The 20694-nt window shown below is 38.8% G+C and overlaps 1 protein-coding gene across 13 annotated transcripts in view; it reads right to left on the bottom strand.

Moving 5' to 3' along the window:
- UGGT1 (UDP-glucose glycoprotein glucosyltransferase 1) overlaps positions 1-20694 on the bottom strand; it is a 106899-nt gene that overhangs the window by 73556 nt on the left and 12649 nt on the right. For 12 of the 13 annotated variants that reach the window (XR_010149720.1, XR_010149721.1, XR_010149722.1 and 9 more), the window contains 9 exons: positions 20500-20582; positions 16451-16581; positions 14764-14876; positions 11261-11435; positions 9609-9705; positions 8481-8559; positions 4358-4458; positions 3526-3625; positions 1582-1642 (listed from right to left, as the gene is read on the bottom strand). Coding sequence is in view for 10 of the 13 variants with exons in the window: in XM_054678976.2 (XP_054534951.1) it covers positions 1582-1642; positions 3526-3625; positions 4358-4458; positions 8481-8559; positions 9609-9705; positions 11261-11435; positions 14764-14876; positions 16451-16581; positions 20500-20582 (940 nt within the window). In the remaining 3 variants the exon portion in view is untranslated. The remainder of the gene's footprint in view (positions 1-1581; positions 1643-3525; positions 3626-4357; positions 4459-8480; positions 8560-9608; positions 9706-11260; positions 11436-14763; positions 14877-16450; positions 16582-20499; positions 20583-20694) is intronic. The other variant, XM_063790414.1, reaches the window with a different exon arrangement.

Genomic DNA, 20694 nt, shown 5'->3' with positions numbered 1-20694 from the left:
CCATTGTCTTCAGAGATACACGGGAACACCATAAAAAGAACAAAAAAAAACCCTGAAAATTAAATATTTGACAACTAAAGGAAAAAAGATACACACAGGTTAAAAACTCTTACCAGAAAGTTTTTTTTTTTTTTGAAAAAGAGAAAAGAATAGGAAAGAAGAGACTTTTAAAGTTAAAAGGCCAAACTAGTCAGAGGTGCAACATTTAAAAAATAAATAAATACATATTTCTAGGAAAAGAGGAAAGAGAAACCAGAGAGAAGAAACACAAACAAAGAATTTAAGAAAATTTCCCAAAGCTAAAGGAAATGATTTTCAAGATTTTAAGGGCCCACCAACCACCCAACAGTACAGAGATTTTTTAAAAAACACATATAATTATGAAATTTCAGATAACTAGAGTCAAAGAAAAGATCCTTAAGAGATCTCATACAAAGGCTTCAGATTTCTCAACAGCCACAATGGAAACTAAAATTCCAAGAGGCGATGCCTTGTTTCAAATTTTGAAATGACTTCCAACCTAGAATTGTATAACCTGCCAATATTGTATAACGAGCTATCAATAAAAACAAGTAGAAAGTTGGCTGGGCACGGTGGCTCATGCCTGTAATCCCAGCACTTTGGGAGGCCGAGGCGGGTGGATCATGAGGTCAGGAGATCGAGACTATCCTGGCTAACACGGTGAAACCCCGTCTCTACTAAAAATACAAAAAAATTAGCCGGGAGTGGTAGCAGGCGCCTGTGGTCCCAGCTACTTGGGAGGCTGAGGAAGAAGAATGGCGTGAACCTGGAAGGCGGAGCTTGCAGTGAGCTGAGATCACGCCACTGCACTCCAGCCTGGGTGACAGAGCAAAACTCCATCTCCAAAACAAAAACAAAAACAAGTAGAAAGTTGATTTCTCAGAATTTCAAATTTGCCTCCCAGGCAACTTTTCTCACAAAGAATGATGAGCTGTACCAAAACAAGGAAATAAACCAAAAACACAAAAGACATGGACTCAAGCAACAGAGGATCCAACAAAGGAGGTTAAAGGAAGGTCTCAGGATGACCGGCATGCCCTGGGCATAAAGAGCAACCAGTCCATCTCAGACCACATCAAAACCAGGTAAAACCACAACATCCAATATTGAGAAGATGGATAGACAGGAACAGTGCCAATATAGAATAGTGGTGGGACACTGAGGGGGAGGCAGTGAAAGAAAGTTAAACCACACTGTTTAAATAGGAGGCCAATATATAATGTCTGAACGTGAAAAATAAAGTACCAATGTAAGCTAGAATTCTGGAGAGAAATATCAGAAGAATCAGCTAAATGTCGAAAGTGAATGTCTTCAGGAACGGGGTGAGACATGATAGGGGTGCTGCTTTCCTAAACAACACGGTAGCACCATTTCATGCTTTCAGTTACGTGCATACTGAACTTTCATTAAAAACTAAAAATACAAAGATCACAGAAATGAAAAAATCACCATCTTAGATAAAAGAAGAGTGACACTGTTAAATGCTGCTGATTAAACTCAGATTTCCTTATCTTTAAAGATAGAATACAAAACAGGTCAGTATTTTCTATCGGTGAATACCTTCTGATTCTCTTCCACTTCGGTTCTAAGTTCTGAGCTCACAGCTGTTTTTGTTATTGCTCTAAGGAAATAAAAACATTATGAGTGCTTGGCTTAATATTTGATATAAAGTCTTCAATTTCCATATTTTAAAATATGAAACACATTATTCAATAAATTAGAAAAAACTGAATGGGAAAAACCTTAAATTTTTATAATTGATAAATATATTTCTCCTTTCTCAGATGTGTATATTTTTTGTAAGATACAAACTCAAAGAAATGTAGCAGCTATAGCATTATAAAACAGGCGCAGCTGTTTCCAAGTTCTTAAAACATATGCACCCCATTTCTATATATGATCTCTACTACTCTCAGGCTAAAAGGATAATGTTGAATACACCAAGGCAGCAGATTGCTCTTCCCACTTAAGCAGTTATGGTGGAGGTGGAATCATTCATGTATACCTTCAAGTAGCAGCTGGACTAAATGAGAATTCACTACATGATGTCTAAGTCCCAAATAAACAAACTTAGTTATAAAATATCTCACATCAGAAGTCAAAACACTTCATTCAGTGACTCAAGAAAATGACTGGGAACCATTCAAGTCAATAGTTTCTAAAAATGTGGCTTTTAAAACAATTTTGCCTTGCATTTATGAGATGTGCAACAATATTACAGAATTGAAGGCAATGTCAGAAAACGTACAAACAAAATCTTTTTTTTTTTTTTAGACGGAGTTTCGTTCTTGTTGCTCAGGCTGGAGTGCAATGGCATGATCTTGGCTCACTGTAACCTTTGCCTCCCAGGTTCAAGCGATTCTCCTGCATCAGACTCCCGAGTAACTGGGATTACAGACCCCTGCCACCATGCCCAGCTAATTTTTTATATATTCAGTAGAAAAGCGGTTTCACCATGTTGGCCAGGCTGGTCTGGAACTCCTGACCTCAAGTGATCCACCCACCTTGTCGTCCCAAAGTGCTGGTATTATAGGTGTGAGCCACCATGCCTGGCCCACTTCCCCCTTTTGGGCACCAGACAAGGCAGGTGGATCACCTGAGGTCAGGAGTTCCAGACCAGTCTGATCAACATGGCAAAACCCTGTCTCTACTAAAAATACAAAAATTAGCCAGGCCTTGGCCTCCCAAAGTGCTGGGATTACAGGCGTGAGCCACCAAGCCCAGTCCAAACAAAATCTTATTCTGTCACTATGAACTAGTCACTTAGCCTCTATGACTCAGTTTCTTCAAGATTCAATAAGATGACATATGTAAAACCTTTCATGAAGAAAACCACTATGGTCTGGGACAGCCTCTAGATTAGTTAGTTATATGAGCAAGACTCATCCAATCCTGAAAGGCAGGTATTTTAATTCTCGTTCCACTGCTGAGGAAACTGAGGTTGTTTATTTGCAAAGGTCACACAACTAATAAGTGGAAGTGCTAAGAACATAACCTAAATCTGTCACTTCAACCACACAACGCATGGTCTTGCCATCTTCAAGACACAGAGCACCATCTGCAATAGTAGTGGTGGTGGTCATAAAGAATCTTAATTTTCGCCGGGCGTGGTGGCTCACGCCTGTAATCCCAGCACTTTGGGAGGCCAAGGCGGGCAGATCACTTGAGGTCAGGCATTCAAGACTAGCCTGGCCAACACAGTGAAACCCTGTCTCTACTAAAAATACAAAAACTTAGCTGGGCATGGCGACGCACGTCTGTAGTACCAGCTACTTGGGAGGCTGAGGCAGGAGAATCGCTTGAACCTGGGAGGCGGAGGTTGTGGTAAGCCGAGATTGCACCACTGCACTCTAGCCTGGGCAACAAGAGCGAGACTCCATCTCAAAAAAAAAAAAAAGAATCTTAATTTTCTAGGAATTTTCATATTGTTATTACCTCATTTGGCAAGTGAACATGACGATAACTGGGTATGATGTTAAGGAGAAGAGCATTATTCTACATTACCTGGCTTTGGTAGGAAAATTCTGACTAAGATCCTTCATGACAACCAAAGCCAACTCAACAGGAGAAGCCAAGATTCGAGCAGCAGTCTGGAAACTGAGATCTGCAACAATGTCAAATATAATTAAAAGTGGATTAATCTAATGTAATGAGAAGCAGAAAACAAAATCCAAATTTACTTCCCACTCTTTTCATGGTAATTAAGAATGTCTTAGAATGCAACCATTCCAGAGAGTGCCCATGATTTAATTTCAGGTTTTATTCACTTCAAAGATCTCTGGAGTATTCAGTTGAGCCGTTTCTGATATATCTGCAGAAAACACTAGGGCATACACTAACGCATGTAGCAGAGGCTGAATCAGGCCCAAGTCCTTTTCCCTTTTCTAAATTTATAATACATCACAAAATACAGCATGAAGACTTTTAGTAAATGATGTTGGGGAAAAAAACTTGAAAAATAGTTCTTTGGAACAGAGAAAAACACATACATCCTGCCACAATGACATGTCTTAAACACTCTATAGATAAATAGTTGAAGTAATGTATATATGATAGGAATTTAGGACTATGACCTGCTTCTCGTATTACAAGTTTATGTATGGTCACACAGAAAGACGTGCCACTTGTTTATATATATTACTTCCACCTAGTGTTATCTGTTTACAAAAGGACTTCCTTTCTTCCCTGATTAATCGTGATTAATCACTCTTATCTTTAAAATCTGAGGCACCTTCAGAATCACGTACTACATACAATTAAATACAAATTTTGCATTTTTTAAAGCCATAAAACTTAGCCAAAAAGTAGGCCAATGACCTCTCCCTGTTTTCATTACCTTGCAACTGCCAAACTTTTAAAGGTGCCATTTCATTGGTGCTCTCTACAAGATGCTTTCTGAGTTCTTTCAACTGTCCCTCCAGGTCGGGGTGCAGATCTCTAAAAGAAACATAAAAATCAGTCCTTTTCATTATTTTTTCTTTCCCGGAGCATAAGAAGAAGTAAACTAACTTTATCTTCATGGTTTTCCTCTCCCAACCCTAGGAAATGTTCTACGACATAGGGGGAAAAAATGAAGTATAATTATTCCTCTTTAAAAAAAATAGAAAATTAGAAGCTAGTTTAAAACTCATAAAATTTATAGAAAAATTGCTAGAATAGTGATTCCCTATGAGGTAGATAAGGAGACTGAGAGTGGTTAACAAAGGAGACTTTTCAGGCCAGGTGTGGTGGCTCACGCCTGTAATCCCAGCCACTGAGGAGGCCAAAGCAGGAGGATCACTTGAGCCCAGGAGTTCCAGGTCAGCCTGTGCAACACAGCAAGACCTTGTCTCTTAAAAAAAAAAAAAAAAAAAAAACAAAAAGAAAGAAAGGAACAAAGGAGACTTCGGCTATACCTGCAGTGTTTACTGACCTGTTTTATTTTTTGTTTGTTTTCCTTTGTTCTTAAAGTAAAAAAAGGCTTATACTGGGAAAAAAAGAAAGCTTAATAAATAGTTCTATAGAAGAGAAAAGCAAGTATGACAACAGCAATCTATTCTGGGTTGTAAGTATGTGGGAATAAATTTTTCTCTATGCTTTTGTGAATCACTGTAATTTCTCAAAGTAAAACTGAGGGGAAAAAAACTGCTGCCAGTCCCAAAATGAGTTTCCTTTAGCCTACATGCTCATAAATCTCTTAGTAACATGAATACAATTTAGGCTAACCATAGTTACTGGGTTTTATCTTTAAATATAGCATATTCCACTATAGTAAAGCAGAGGTGATCTGGGGCAGAGATATAACATGTACATCAGACAGACGGCTAGTACATTACTTTTTTCTTTTAAATGCCATAAACTCAAAATTTCTTTTTTTTTTTTCTTTGAGACAGTTTCATTCTTGTTGCCCAGGCTGGAGTGCAATGGTGTGAACTCCTGACCTCGTGATCTGCCCACCTCAGCCTCCCAAAGTGCTGGGATTACAGGCGTGAGCCACCACGCCCGGCTAACTCAAAATTTCTTAATACAACATACAGAAATTAAAATTCCCTCAGACTGTTCACTGTCCAACCAACCCACTTCCTGTCAGTTACTACAGCCTGAGCATCCCAAATCCGAAATTCTGAAATCCAAAATGCTCCAAAATCCAAAACTCAATAAATGTCAACATGACATCAAAGTAAATGTTCATTGAAGCATTTCAGGTTTCAGATTTTCAGACTTGGGGTGCCCAACTGGTAAGTATCATGCAAATATTCCAAAATTGAAATCTGACACTCTAGTTCTAGTTTAAGCATTTCAGAAAAAAGACACTCAACCTATACAAACTCTTAAATACCAAAAATGAGGCCAGGCGCGGTGGCTCACACCTGTAATCCTAGCACTTTGGGAGGCCAAGGTGGGCAGATCCCTTGAGCCCAGGAGTTCAAGACCAGCCTGGGCAACATGGCAAAACCCCATCTCTACCACAAATACAAAAACTGAAGTGAGAGGATCACCTGAGCCTTGGGAGGTGGAGGCTGCAGCAGGCCATGATGGCGCCACTGCACTCCAGCCTTGGTGACAGACTGAGCCTGTCTCAAACAAAAAAAAAAGGTCTAATTACTTTGGATAGCTAAATAACTATTCTGAATGTCCAAAAGGTAAAACAGCCTCAATATTCTTGATAATACCTTTGTGCTGTGAATGCATAAAATCATAATGCTACCCAAAAAATAAACATAAACAACATAAATGTGAAAAAAGATTCTGAAGCTGGGAGTGGTAGCTCACACCTGTAATTCTAACACTTTGGGAAGCCAAGGCAGGACAATCACTTGAACCCAAAGTTCAAGACCAGCCTAGGCAATATAGCAAGACTCTATCTCTAAAAAACATTTGAAAATTAGCCAGGCATGGTGGCACACAACTGTAGTTCCAGCTATTCGAGAGGGTGAGGTAGGAGGATCCCTTGAGCCCAGGAAGTCAAGGCTGCAGTGAGCCGTGATTGTGCCACACTGCTCTCCAGTCTGAGTGACACAGCAAAGCCCTGTCTCGAAAAAATTTTTTTAGAAAAGCATTCTGAAAGCCTGAGTCAAATAAAAATAGAATATGATTACATTCTAACAAGGTCAAAACTGATGTTAAGAAGAAATGTATATATATGTAGGATGAACTCAACATGTAATTCAATGTAAACTAAGATATCTCTTCTAAATTGTTAATCTGGTTATTTCACTTGGCCAAATCTCAAAGCTGAAGTATATAAAACTGAGTCTAGCATATACTATTTCTATTTGATCACTTTCTCTCTCTTTCCCTCTCTCTCTCTCTCTCAGACACACACACACACACACAAACACACATACACACACAAAATGTCCTAATAAAAACTGCCAGATAAAGCAGAATTCAGGGCTCTAAACAATTATCAAGCCATGAGGGAAATAACTTCAACTTTTAGAATAACAGCTAAGAAGATGTTCCAGGCCAGGCACAGTGGCTCACGCCTGTAATCCCAGCACTTTGGGAGGCCAAGGCGGGCGGACCAGGAGGTCAGGAGATCAAGATCATCCTGGCTAACACAGTGAAACCCCATCTCTACTAAAAAAAAAAATACAAAAAATTAGCCGGGCGTGGTGGTGGATGCCTGTAGTTCCAACTACTTGGGAGGCTAAGGCAGGAGAATAGCGTGAACCCAGGAGGCGGAGCTTGCAGTGAGCCAAGATCGTGGCACTGCACTCCAGCCTGGGCAATAGAGCAAGACTCCGTCTCAAAAAAAAAAAAAAAAAAAAAGAATAACAGTTAAGAAGACTTTCCAGCTATAAAATACTACGATGCTTACATTAACAGGTTATGATGATGCTTTCATTAAATGATTACGTAATTATGGAATTTTTAAAAATACCATTTCCTTTCACATAAAGCAAATTCTAATAAAATGTTTTTTTCTGAGCTGGGGGCCATGGCTCACGCCTGTATTCCCAGCACTCTGGGAGAGCGAAGCAGGCAGACCACTTGAGGCCAGGAGTTCAAGACCAGCCTGGCCAACATGGTGAAACCCCGTCTCTACTAAAAATACAAAAGTTAGCTGGGCATGGTGGTGGGTGCCTGTAATCCTAGCTACTCAGGGGGCTGAGGCAGGAGAATCACTTGAACCCAGGAGACGGAGGTTGCAGTGAACTGAGATTGCACCACTGCACTCCAGCCTGGGCAAAAGAGCAAGACTCTGTCTCAAAAAAAATAAATAAATAAAAATAATAATAATAATAAAATGTTTTTCCCATTGAGCATGTATAAAATTTACTATATCTATTTCGCATTTTTGCTCAGACTATGTTTGAAAAAAACTTTTAAATACATTTTTTCCTGGGAAAATATTAAGTGAAACAATTCAATTTCTCCTCTTATGGCAATCAAAAAATGGTATGTAACTTAATGCCATCAACTGAGAGGCAAGAAAAACGCACTTAAACTGTGGGCAGGTAGCCATAGTATCAATTAAGAATAATGTGCTTCAGGCTGGAAGCAGTGGCTCACGCCTGTAATCCCAGCACTTTGGGAGGCTGAGGCGAGCGGATCACTTGAGGCCAGGAGTTTGAGACCAGCCTAGCCAACGTGGCGAAACACCATCTCTGCTAAAAATACAAAAATTAGCCGGGTGTGGTGGTGCATGCCTGTAATCCCAGCTACTCGGGAGGCTGAGACAGAATAATCACTTGAACGTGGAAAGTGGAGGCTGCAGTGAGTCGAGATCACGCCACTGCACCAACCTGGGCGACACAGCAAGACCCTGTCTCCAAAAAAAAAAGAATAATGTGAAATCATAAACTGTACTATAAACTAAGTGGTTGACTCTCCATGTAGGATTGCATACATAAAGTACTGTTAGGAGATGAGAAACTCAGACAGTAATGAGTAAGATGATGCTTAAAATGCAAGAAAGCCTGGAGGCTTAAGGAAAATGAGGGCGTTTCCCAAAATACACAGAACATACATACCTTAATTTTCCAAAGAGGAACCCCTGAACCTCATCAATAGGATCATTTTCACCAATCACTGTGGTGTTTACCTCAGTTCCTATGAAAGAATAGAAAATACATATTATTAATAATTGCTCAGATTTGAAACAAAAACGTTACTAGTCTCATAAACTTCATAAAATTGAATAATGTGAAAAAAATCAGAAACCCCTGAAATTATACCATTTAAAATGCTGACTATCACAATTACCCTTTGGCAATGGTTCTTTAAACAAACAGAATAAATGCATTTTAATATCTCCTGTGTTCCTGGATAAAGAATACATTTTTCCTTAAACTTTGGAAAATTTTACATGCTAAAAACTTCAAAATTAATACATTTAAACATTATGGACAATTACGAAATTAATAGTTTTAAACACTATGAACAAAGAATTTTTCAATATTAAAATTCTGAAGAATTTATAATTAGTCAACTTAATCCTAATACAATTATTGAAGAAAATAGAATGAGGTAGTAGTTTATTTTCCATCTGCTTTACTACTCAAATTGATTTTTTATCTTTAAAATGAGCATAAAAGAAAGAAATGAAAAAATAGCATTTAAAACTTGTAGATAAAATAATAAATTCAAAACCCTAGAGTATTACAACAGAAAGTATCCACAGTAAACTGTTCCATGTACAGAAATAATAAACAACATAAAATTGTTTGTTAAATATAGAATACTTTAAGATTTCACGTTGGAGTCACAAATAAATGGCTATTTGTAAATCCCCTATAACATCAACAACAATAGCTACTACTTGCTGAACGTTTTTGGGCAAACCACTGTGCCAGGTTCTTTTTTTGAGGGTTTTTCTTTTTTTTTTTTTTTTTTTTTAGTACATGAAAAAATTCTTTCCTTACACATCTTATTTATTCCTCCCCAATACTGGAAGAGACATGTATCATTACCTGCACTTTACACAAGAGAAAACTGGGATCTAGAGAATCTGCTTAAGGGTCACCCACTCAGGTGTAACAGAACCAGGATGCAAACACAGGTTCAGCATACACCTAAATCTATTATTTTTCATATGGAAACAAACTCCCCTTTAACTCATATTTGAAGAAAGCACACTGGTCCCATTTTTACAAATTCACCTTTCACCTGAGTATCATCCTTGGCCTTGTACTCAGTGCTCTTAATGGCCAATTCCACGCCATAGCCAGAGAGGTAAACAGGCTCCTTCCTGGGATTCTGCAAGTAAAGCAAGAATTCCATCATTACCACCTAGCTCTTTCTATGTCACAGTGTACATGCATGACCATGTTAATGTTGCATCTACTAGCCATTACCTAGGATTATGCCCTCAAAATATCTTTAAATTGTTTTTTAACGATATTAACTATATGGCTAAGAAAGTTCACTAAACAAATTTTTTTAGTCCAAAACCTACCAAAAACTCAAGAGTAATAAAAGCACGTATCTACCATTAAAATATTGATTATATGTTTTAAAAATCAATTCAGAGTCTATATTCTCTCCTTATAAAATCCTAGGCTCCTTTACATGTTGTAGGCTGCCACAACTGTGGGAATGGAATTCCAAGGTAGAAGCAAAACCAGATGAATGGACAGCTGAAGGTGCTATGGTCCCAACCATAAGAAATGGAGAAAGAGAAAAAGAAGTTCCAGAACCTACAGAGCAGGGTTGAAAGCTGGTGAGGTCTCAGTCCCAGAGGTGTTTTTTGAGGCCCATGGGAGTATGCTTTTTATTAAATTTAAATGCCTTCAAGCAGAGCTTGGAGTGACCAGATGTCACAGGCTCACCAGCATCCTGACTGAAGATGGTCCTTCAGACATTAACATCCATCCTAACAGCAATGAAGGGGGCAGAGGGAGAGTCAAAAACTGGACTTCAATAAAACTTTCTGCTTGTACAAATTTTCATTTAAAATTTTATGGCCAGGCACAGTGACTCACGCCTGTAATCCCAGCACTTTGGGAGGCTGAGGCGGTCAGATCACCCGAGGTCAGGAATTCGAGACCAGCCTGGCCAACATGGTGAAACCCCCTCTCTACTAAAAATACAAAAAATTAGCCGGCATGATGGCGAGTGCCTGTAATCCCAGCTACTCGGGAGGCTGAGGCAGGAGAGTCACTTGAACTCAGGAGGCGGAGGTTGCAGTGAGCTGAAATCGTGCCACTGTGCTCCAGCCTGGGCGACAGAGCGAGACTCTGTCTCAAAAATAAATAAATCAATAAATAAAATTTTTATTTTTTTTGCATGAACTTAGTACTGAGCTTATTATGACATAGAAACTTTAAAGGGCTAACAACCTTTACATATAAATATTTTAAATGACTAAATATTACACAGAGTCTTAAAAGCTTAATATTACATCAAGTCTACCTATGAATCGCCTGTTTAGAAAATCCTCCCCCTTCCACCAAATAAAAAGGTGGCAAAGAGAAAACGGAAGAAAAAAGGTTGGAAAGGAAACTGAATTCAACAATCAGTTCCATAGTATGATGACCATATTAAAATCAGAAAAGGTTATTTACATGGTTCATTTTGAAATAAAATGTAAACTTTATCGAGCCACTTTTTTAGCATGTTTTATATTTCTTCAGAAAGCCAAGCAAAGCACATCATATGTGCAAATAATAGACTCAATGAAACTACTGGATTTATCAAAAAAGGGATTCAAATAACTAGATTTTTTTATAAAGAGGGAGATTATTAGCTTATGTTCTAAGGTCATGCTAGGCAAATTACATTCAAAACATGTGTAAAATAAGTCAATACTTACAAATATATAATGTCTGAATACATAATTGATTTTGCCTGCATTGCTTTTTGATATAAGCTGGCGGTGAAAATTGGAAAATTCCTCAGAGCCAATCTCAGAGTAGAAAATCACCACAGGGCTTTCAGGATTAGACGAGGGATATCTGTGATCTCCTTTGAACAATAAAGGTTTGGGTCTGAAAATAAATAATAAAAGCTCAAAACTTTAAAAATAATTGTGAAACACTAAAAATGTCACAAAATATAAAGTACAGTTATGAAAATTCAAATAAAGATTATAAGCATCTTAATATGAAGGGTAGCATGATCTTAAATATTTTTCACTTACTAAGTTTACTATCAGGTATCAGTCTTATTTATTCATGATTAAAAATAACAAAAGTACATTATAAAAAATACTAACTATAAAATGTAAACACTGGCAGGTCCAGTGCATGATGCCTGTAATCATAACTAAGACAAAGCCTGGGCAACATAGCAAAACCTTGACTCTACAATAAATAACGAAAATTAGCTGGGCATGGTGGCATACACCTGTAGTCCTAGCTACTTGGGAGGCTAAGGTGAGAGGATCACCTGAGCCCCAGAGGTCGAGGGTGCAGTGATCCATGATCATTCCACTGGACTCCACCCTGGGTGACAGAACGGGACCCTGTCTCAAAAAATAAACGAATAAAATAAATCTCAATTAATAACAGCTACCAATTCCTAAAAGGGGAGGAAAAGGGCCAAAACAGGATACATATTCAAATGACTACTAAAACTTGAGTATGTATGTATGTAATATATATATATAACATAGTATTTTTTGGGGTTTTTTTTTTTTTTTTTTGGAGATGGAGTTTCATTCCTGTTGCTCAGGCTGGAGTGCAATGACATGGTCTCGGCTCACTGCAACTCTCCCTCCTGGGTTCAAGTGATTCTCCTGCCTCAGCCTCCTCAGTAGCTGGGATTACAGGCATCCACCACCACCCCCAACTAATTTTTGTATTTTTAGTAGAGACAGTGTTTCATCATGTTGGCCAGGCTGGTCTCAAACTCCTGACCTCAGGTGATCCACCCACCTCAGCTTCCCAAAGTGCTGGCATTACAGGCAAAAGCCACCAGGCCTGGCCAATATAATATGTTATATTATGTTATATTTTGAGAAGTCCTCAGTCTGTCACTTAGGCTAGAGCACAGTCGCGTGATCGCTCAGCTCACTGCAGCCTTGACCTCCAGAGCTCAAGGAGGGACTACAGGTGCACGACACCATGCCCAACTAAATTTTGTATATTTTGTAGACATGGGTTTTGTCATGTTGCCCAGGCTGGTCTCAAACTCCTGACTCAAGCGATCCACCCACCTTAGCCTCCCAAAGTTCTGGGATTACAGGCATGAGCCACCACGGCTGGCCAAGTATATTTTTCTACCATATAAATAGAATATGATTAGCTTTTTATTTAAAAATATAAGTATAGGCCAGTCGTGGTGGCTCACGCCTGTAATCCCAGCACTTTGGGAGGCCAAGGTGGGCGGATCACGAGGTCAGGAGATCAAGACTATCCTGGCTAACACAGTGAAACCCCGTCTCTACTAAAAATACAAAAAACTAGCCGGGCATGGTGGTGGGTGCCTGTACTTGGGAGGCTGAGGCAGGAGAATGGCATGAACCCGGGAGGCGGAGCTTGCAGTGAGCCGAGATGGCACCACTGCACTCCAGCCTGGGCGACAGAGCGAGACTCCGTCTCAAAAATAAATAAATAATAAATAAATAAATAAAAATATAAGTATAAATAATGCAAAAAGCACAGGATGACATTCAGCATATTACTTGCCAATTCTACTAAGTTTATCTCCTCTACTATTTTTACTACTATGATCTTCCTAATGGACGTTTTTGTTTCTGTTTTTGTTTTGGAGTCAGGGTCTCACTCTGTTGCCCAAGCTAGAGTGCAGTGGCATGAACAGGGCTCACTGCATCTACCTCCTGGGCTAAAGTGATCCTCCCACCACAGCCTCCGGAGTAGCTGGGACCAAAGGCGTGTGCCTGGTTACTGCCACCACACCCAGCTACTTTTTGGAGAAACTGGGTCTCACTTTGTTGCACAGGTTGGTCTGGAATTCCTGGGATCAAGTGATCCTCCTGCCTCAGCCTGCCAAAGTGCTGGGACTATAGGCTTGTGCCCCCAATGGACTTAACATTTCAGTTTTCCTCATAAATTTTAAAACTTCTCCCAAAAAAACTTATCTAAGGATGGCATCAAGATATTAACAGATCTTAATGCACAGACTTTATGACCTACCAGTCTCTATTATAATAAACTATATAACTCAGCAGAAAGTAAAGACATGAATACAGATGCTCCATATAGCCTTATTGTAACAGGAGGAAATGACTTAAAAATCCATCGGTAAGAGGTAAATTTCCAATTATGGGACAGTCTCACCTAGGTTATGCATGTGTTAAAAATAATGAGGTATACCCACTTGTACTAAATTGAAAGATACCTTTTATAAAAATAAAACTACCTACATGTATAAATTTAAAACCACAGAAAAAAGTCTGAAGGTATATATGCCAAACCATTAAAAGCAGTTACCGCCTCTCAGAGAGAGGAGACACCGTTGTTCTTTTCTTCATAAAGGTGTGCATTATTGTTGTAGCAAATTAAAGTTTTTTAAAAGAATTACAAAGCCATCAATTTTGTTTCCCCCAAGAGACAGCACTACTGTATCACCATGCAGCCATTTCTGAATGTCCATGCCTTGACCCGGAGATGGCTGGAACGCACACTGTTTTTTGGTCGGCACTCTGAGTAAGAAGCACTAATGCCACTCGGTGGGCAGAGGATGGGTGCTGGGCAGCCAATCTCACTAAAGAAGACCTACACCACCTAACTGCCATTAGCAGCACTGAGAGGGCCGGCCAACCCCACGTAGAGATCACGGTTCTGTTTATGAACAGCATTAGAGGAGGTACAGAGGGCTTGCTGCCCTAGCCAGTCAGCAAAATGATACATAGCAGAGTTGTCTACCACAGGAAACCCACCTTTGGGCAAAAAGCTGGTACATTAGTTACCAAATTAATATTCAAATCAAGCCTGCAATTATCTTTCAAATATCCTCCTTTGTCTGAAACTAATAATATCCTGAGAGATATTATCATTAAGATCATTATTTCAGGCATTGGCTTTAATACACACAGCATTCCTTACTAAGCCAATGACAAAATCTATGACATTGCTCAGATGCAGTCATTACTAAACAGTAACAGTTAATACTAAATACTTGTATTATCTCCATTTTGAAATGAGATTAGGAAAGAAAGTAATTTGCCACATTTCACAAAACTATTTTAAGTGACGGAGCTGAGATTCAAATATAGTCAGTCTGGTTCCAGAAGCCATACTCTAAACCATTAAACCTAATGATACAAAACAGACGAGAAAATCAGAAGGTAGACCAAATGCAGAAGCAGCACTGGAAATGCATGACATGAAAATAAAGAAACACATAATCTACCTTTCAGAGGCTGTCAGTAGAAGAGCCTCAAGGGTATCAGATTCACAAGTCTTCTTTCCATGCACTGAAAAAAACGAATTACATCCTTCTGGTGGAGGTTCATCAGCTGCTATCTGTCACATAAGACACAACACATACTTTTTAAATTTCTAACCAAAGACGAGATAAAGACATGTATAATCAAAATAGGTGATTAAATTATGACAAAACAACATTGTTGAAACTGGCTGAGTGTGGCAGCTCGTGCCTGTAATCCCAGCACTTTGGGAGACCAGAGTGGGAGCATCACTTAAGCCCAAGCCTGGGCAGTTAAGCCTGCCACTTAAGCCTGGGCAGCATAGTGGGACCCCATCTCTACAAAAAATTAAAAAAAATAAAAAATTAGGCACAGTGGCATACACCTGTAGTCCCAGCTACTAAGGAGGCTGAGGTAGGAGGATTGCTTGAGCCTGAAAAGTTGAGGCTGCAGTGATCCGTAATCACAGAACTACACTCCAGCCTGGGCAACAGAACAAGACCCTGTCTCAAAAAAACAAAATCAATAAATGCAAAAACAGGCCAGCCACAGTGGCTCATGCCTGTAATCCCAGCAATTTGGGGGGCAGAGGCAGGCAGATCTCCTGTGGTCAGGAGATCGAGACCAGCCTAGCCAACACGGCGAAATCCTGTCTCTACTAAAAATACAAAAATTAGCTGGGTGTGGTAGCAGGCTACCCCAGCTTAGGTAGGAGAATCACTTAAACCCAGGAGGTGGAGGTTGCAGTGAGCTGTGATTGCGCCACTGCACTCCAGCCTGGGCGACAGGGCGAGACTCTGTCACAAAATAAAGAAAAATGAAAAAAAAAAATCACTTTATTGTGTGAAGATGTACCTTTGGGCAATACAACAATACAGTAACAAGCAAGTGATTCCAACAGAAATTAACAGCGTGGTTGGTTTCAGGGGTGAAAGGTGGCCACAATCAGGACACAGTACATGGAGGGCTTTCCATGGTGCCAGACTAAGTCCTGCTTCTTGACTTGGGTGAAAATTACAAGGATGTTCACATTATAATAGTCCATTACTATATATTTTTTGTGAGTGGTTTTTCCATGTTTTATTTTATAATAAAAAATAATTTTAAAATTAGCATTGCTTTCATATCAAATATCAAGTTGGTGAAGACATCTTTGACTGTCTCTTCTTAAGTCTCTCTTAACTTGAGGTTCCTCTGTCCCTCTTTTTCTTTTCAATTACAATAGAAATTTCCACAATTTATTTACTGAAGAAACTAGATTACTTTACTACAACGATTCCTGAATTCTAGATTTTCCTGACTGCATCCCTGTGGTGATGCTAAACATTTCTTGCCTCCTGTATTTCCTGTGAACTGCTTTTAGAACTACAGGCTGTGACTAGATGCTGGCTCATTGGTTTAACAAGATTACATCTCCCAGGCTGCAATGCATAAATAAAATATTGCTGTCTCTTTTCTATATAGATATTCTTTTTCTTATTTCTTTAAATCTGTGGGTTGAAGACTTAACATCAATTTTGCTTATTATTTTTTTAAAAAATCATAAATCCTAGAAAATTTCAGGCAAAAAAGTGATAATAGCTCTGTAATTCAATTCCAGGACAACTGCAGTCCATCCATTCATCATGATATACACTCTAAAATGCTGTTCTTTAAGAGCACTGGACCCACCTGCTGGAAGGCTTGGATTGTAGCTGAGTAAGAACGAAGGGACAGACAAAATTTCAACAAATTCTGCTGGAGGGGTGACAGAAACTGAAATGCAGCTTCCAATATTGCATGATAGTAGGAATAATCGGTACCTGTCAAGGAAGAACATTAACCAAAGTAATTGCGTATGACTAGAGATATCTAAAGAAGATAGTTCACGAAGCACAAAGCTGTGTTTACAAAGGTATGTGAAGGCAAGTTTTACCAGTATATTGTCTTGAACTCTCAATCAAATGCTTAAAACTCCCTGGAGTACACAATGCAGTTGGGCTCTTCCTCTCTTCTCACCTTTCGAACTATTCCCTCCCCTGGACCACTATTTTCCCACTTACCTGGATGACTTACAGCTACATACTTCCTCAGAAATAATTCAGCTGTGAAATTACCTACTCCAGGAAGTCTCCACAATCCCTACCCCATGCTTCAATGGACCAGTTAAACCTCTTCCTCAATCCCAGAACACGTCTTTGTTTACCTCTTTCACTTATCATATCATTTACTAAATTATTTATTCACTGTCTATCTATACCCCACTTAGACTTCTGGTCCCCAGAGGAAGAGGCTATGACCTATTTATCCTTATATCCATGATGCCTAGCATATGGTAACTACTCCAAAAACTAAACAAAACTGAGCAGTGTCATGAGGAAGTTACACAGTATTAAAGAATACTAATGAAATTGTAAAGTTTGAAAAGAAGCATTTAAACAAAAAGTTGGACCAAATTATTTTAAAGAAAAAAAAATCCAAATACGAATGTGAAAAAATCCCCAGGATAAATGAAAAGCAAAGGCACAAAACAATGTACATAGTAACTTTTTTTTAAACCAGGAGAAAGAATGAGAAATAAGAATACATATGTATATATTTGCTGTAAAAAACACTAAAGGCTAAACAAATTAATTTAAAATTTATAAAAAGCAGGAAAGAAACAGAAGGAACAGGGTCAAGGAAGAAACAAGATTTCTCTGTGTATAACCTTTTATATAGCTTTGACTTCGGAATCACATATATCCATGCAAAAAACTTAAATTTTCCATTTTAAAGGACAAGCACAGTGGCTCTTGCTTGTAATCCCAAAACTTTAGGAGGCCGAGGCAGGAGGACTGCTTGAGCCCAGGAGCTCAAGAGACCAGCCTTGGTAACATAGTGCGTCTCTTTTTAAAAAAAATAGAAATAGGCAGGGCACGGTGGCTCATGCCTGTAATCCCAGCACTTTGGAAGGGGGAGGTGGGTGGATCACCCGAGGTCAGGAGTTCAAGACCAGCCTGGCCAACATGGTGAAACCCCATCTCTATTAAAAATACAAAAATTAGCCACGGGAGCTGGCATGCACCTGTAATCCCAGCTGAGGCAGGAAAATCACTTGAATCCGGGAGGCAGAGGTTGCAGCGAGATTGCACCACTGCACTCCAGCCTGAGCAAGAGGAGACTGTCTCAAAAAATAAATAAGTAAATAATGAAAATAAAATGTTCCATGTAAAAAAGAAAATATAAATATTAACATTTTATGAAGCAGAATATAAAAGGTTTTATACTGCAATAGCATCCTGTACGTAAAACTAGATAAGAAATATCTCAAAATGATGCCAGAATGTTAATGGTGTCAATCTTTGGGTGGCAGGAATATAAATAATATTTCAAACAAATAAAATGTTTAACATGCTTTTATGTTGTTCATAGAATTCATACTCCTATAGCTTTAACTAATATTATCATTTTTACTGAAAAAATGTTATTTTAAATGTCAAAGTTCAAATTTGATTATAAACCCACTTTGATAAATTTGTTCTATAAAATCTTAAAAATAAAGTATTTTTTGATAACTTAATTCTAGTTGCCTCTAAATTAGTAAAACCTACAGATGCTTGTTTAAAATATTTACATACCTATATCTCCAAAAAAAAAAAAAAAAAAGATTCAGGTTGGGCGTGGTGGCCCACGCCTGTAATCCCATCACTTTAGGAGGCCAAGGCGGGAGGCGGGGCAGGGATGTCTTGAGGCCAGGAGTTTGAGACCAGCATGTGCAACACAGCTAGACCCATCTTTACAAAATTTAAAAATTAGCCAGGCCTGGTTGTACACAACTATTATACCAGCTACTGAGGAAGATGAAGCAGGAACACTGCTTGAGCTCAGGAGTTCAAGATTATAGTGAGCTACACCACTGCACTCCAGCCTCCAGAGCCTCCAGACTCTGTTTCTAAAATCAAAACTAGGCCAGGCTTGGTGACTCACACCCGTAATCCTAGCACTTTGGGAGGCTGAGGTGGGTGGATTGCCTGAGGTCAGGAGTTTGAGACCAGCGTGGCCAGCATGGCGAAACCCCGCCTCTGCTAAAACTACAAAAATTAGCTGGGCGCGATGGTGGGCACCTGTAATCCCAGCTACTCGGGAGGCTGAGGCAGGAGAACAGCTTGAGCTCAAGTGGCAGAGACTGCAGTGAGTCGAGATCGCGCCACTGCACTCCGGCCTGGGCAACAGAATAAGACTCTGTCTCGAAAAAATAAATAAAATAAAATAAAATAAAATAAAATAAAATAAAATCTAGCCAGGTGCAGTCACTCACGCCTGTAATCCCAGCACTTTGGAATGCCAAGGCAGGAGGATCGCTTGAGCCCTAGAAGTCTGAGACCAGCCTGGGCAACACAGCGAGACCCTGTCTCCACAAAAAAAAAATTTTTTAATTAGCCCAAATAAAAAATAATAATAAATAAAATAAATCTTTGGCTAGATCACAGAGTGAAAAAAGTGAAATAAAATAAAAATAAAACAAAAAGATTCAGACAACTTTTAAAATATGAATTATTTTAATAAAAATTAAAAAGTTAAAAAAATCAATACAGGCCAGGTGCAGTGGTTCATGCCTGTAATCCCAGAACTTTAGGAGGCCGAGGTGGGAGGATCACTTGAGCCCAGAAGTTTGAGACCAGCCTGGGCAACACAGTGAGACCTCATCTCCGTTGTATTAAAAAAAAATAATGAAATAATTTTAAAAGAAGAAAAAAAAACAACCCATTAACATCAGCAGCAGTCACACAATTTTGAAACATTTCCTCTTCTGTAAGAACTTATATCTGGCCAGGCACAGTGGCTCATGCTTGTAATCCCAGCACTTTGGGAGGCTGAGGCGGGTGGATCACTTGAGGTCAAAAGTTCAAGACCAGCCTGGCCAACATGGGGAAACCCCATCTCTACTAAAAATACAAAAATTAGCCAGGCGTAGTGGCAAATGCCTGTAATCCCAGCTACTTGCAAGGCTGAGTCAGGAGAAATGATTGAACCTGGGAGACGGAGGTTGCAGTGAGCCCAGATCGTACCACTGCACTCCAGCCTGGAAACAAAGCAAGACTTCATCTCAAAAAATAAAAATTAAAAAAAAATAATAATAACCTATATCTGTCAATGTAAATTAATATTCAAGGTTTTAACTACTCACATATCAGCATCTCCAACTATTAATGTTTACACCCTATATAGCTTATACGAAGTTTAAAAAATGTGAAAGCACATCATAAAAACTGCAAATAAGGTTTTACAGGATAATCATTCATTTGATACCTTAACACTCAAGTTGTGGGTGGCTGGCAGGCATAACGGAAAACACTCTGGATGATACTAACTTAATGATAATGAACTTAACAGATAATAGCTCAGTTGTGTAGTTCATAACAAAAATAGTGAATCAGATTAGATGGTTATTAATACTGAATGATTTAAAATGAAATGTACTTCCACAAAATATTCACATAGCACTTTAATAAAGGATCATGATAGAACAAAAACAAGAGGGGAAAAAACAAAGGTACCACTTATAGCCAAAGGTATACACTGCTTCAAAAATAATAATTTGTGTTGTGTTGGCTCTTCCTGACCACCATCATAACTCCAGTCATTAAAGACAACAATGTTTTCCATTAACTGCCATGCCACACATACTATAAAGAGACAATTTTTTCCTAATATTTTCCCAGACACCAAAGTCAAAGAAGCATTTGCTTCAATTTTACCGTCATGATCTGATGATCCAATATTTTGACTGGCTTCTACAAAATTCCAAAATTTCTCTTGACTGTCTTCTGCTAAAAACTCACTGGGAGAAAAGATCAGAAATAAAACAACTTAATAAAATTTTCTAATATAAACTATATTACTAAAGAGAGTAAAAATAAGTTTTGAAGTTTCCAAATGTCCATAGTTTGACT

This window comes from Pan troglodytes, chromosome 13 (genome assembly GCF_028858775.2).
Source record: "Pan troglodytes isolate AG18354 chromosome 13, NHGRI_mPanTro3-v2.0_pri, whole genome shotgun sequence".
NCBI classification, from domain to species: Eukaryota; Metazoa; Chordata; class Mammalia; order Primates; family Hominidae; genus Pan; species Pan troglodytes.
The sequence above is the reverse complement of the archived record's forward strand: the minus strand, read 5'-3'. Positions and strand labels throughout refer to the sequence as shown.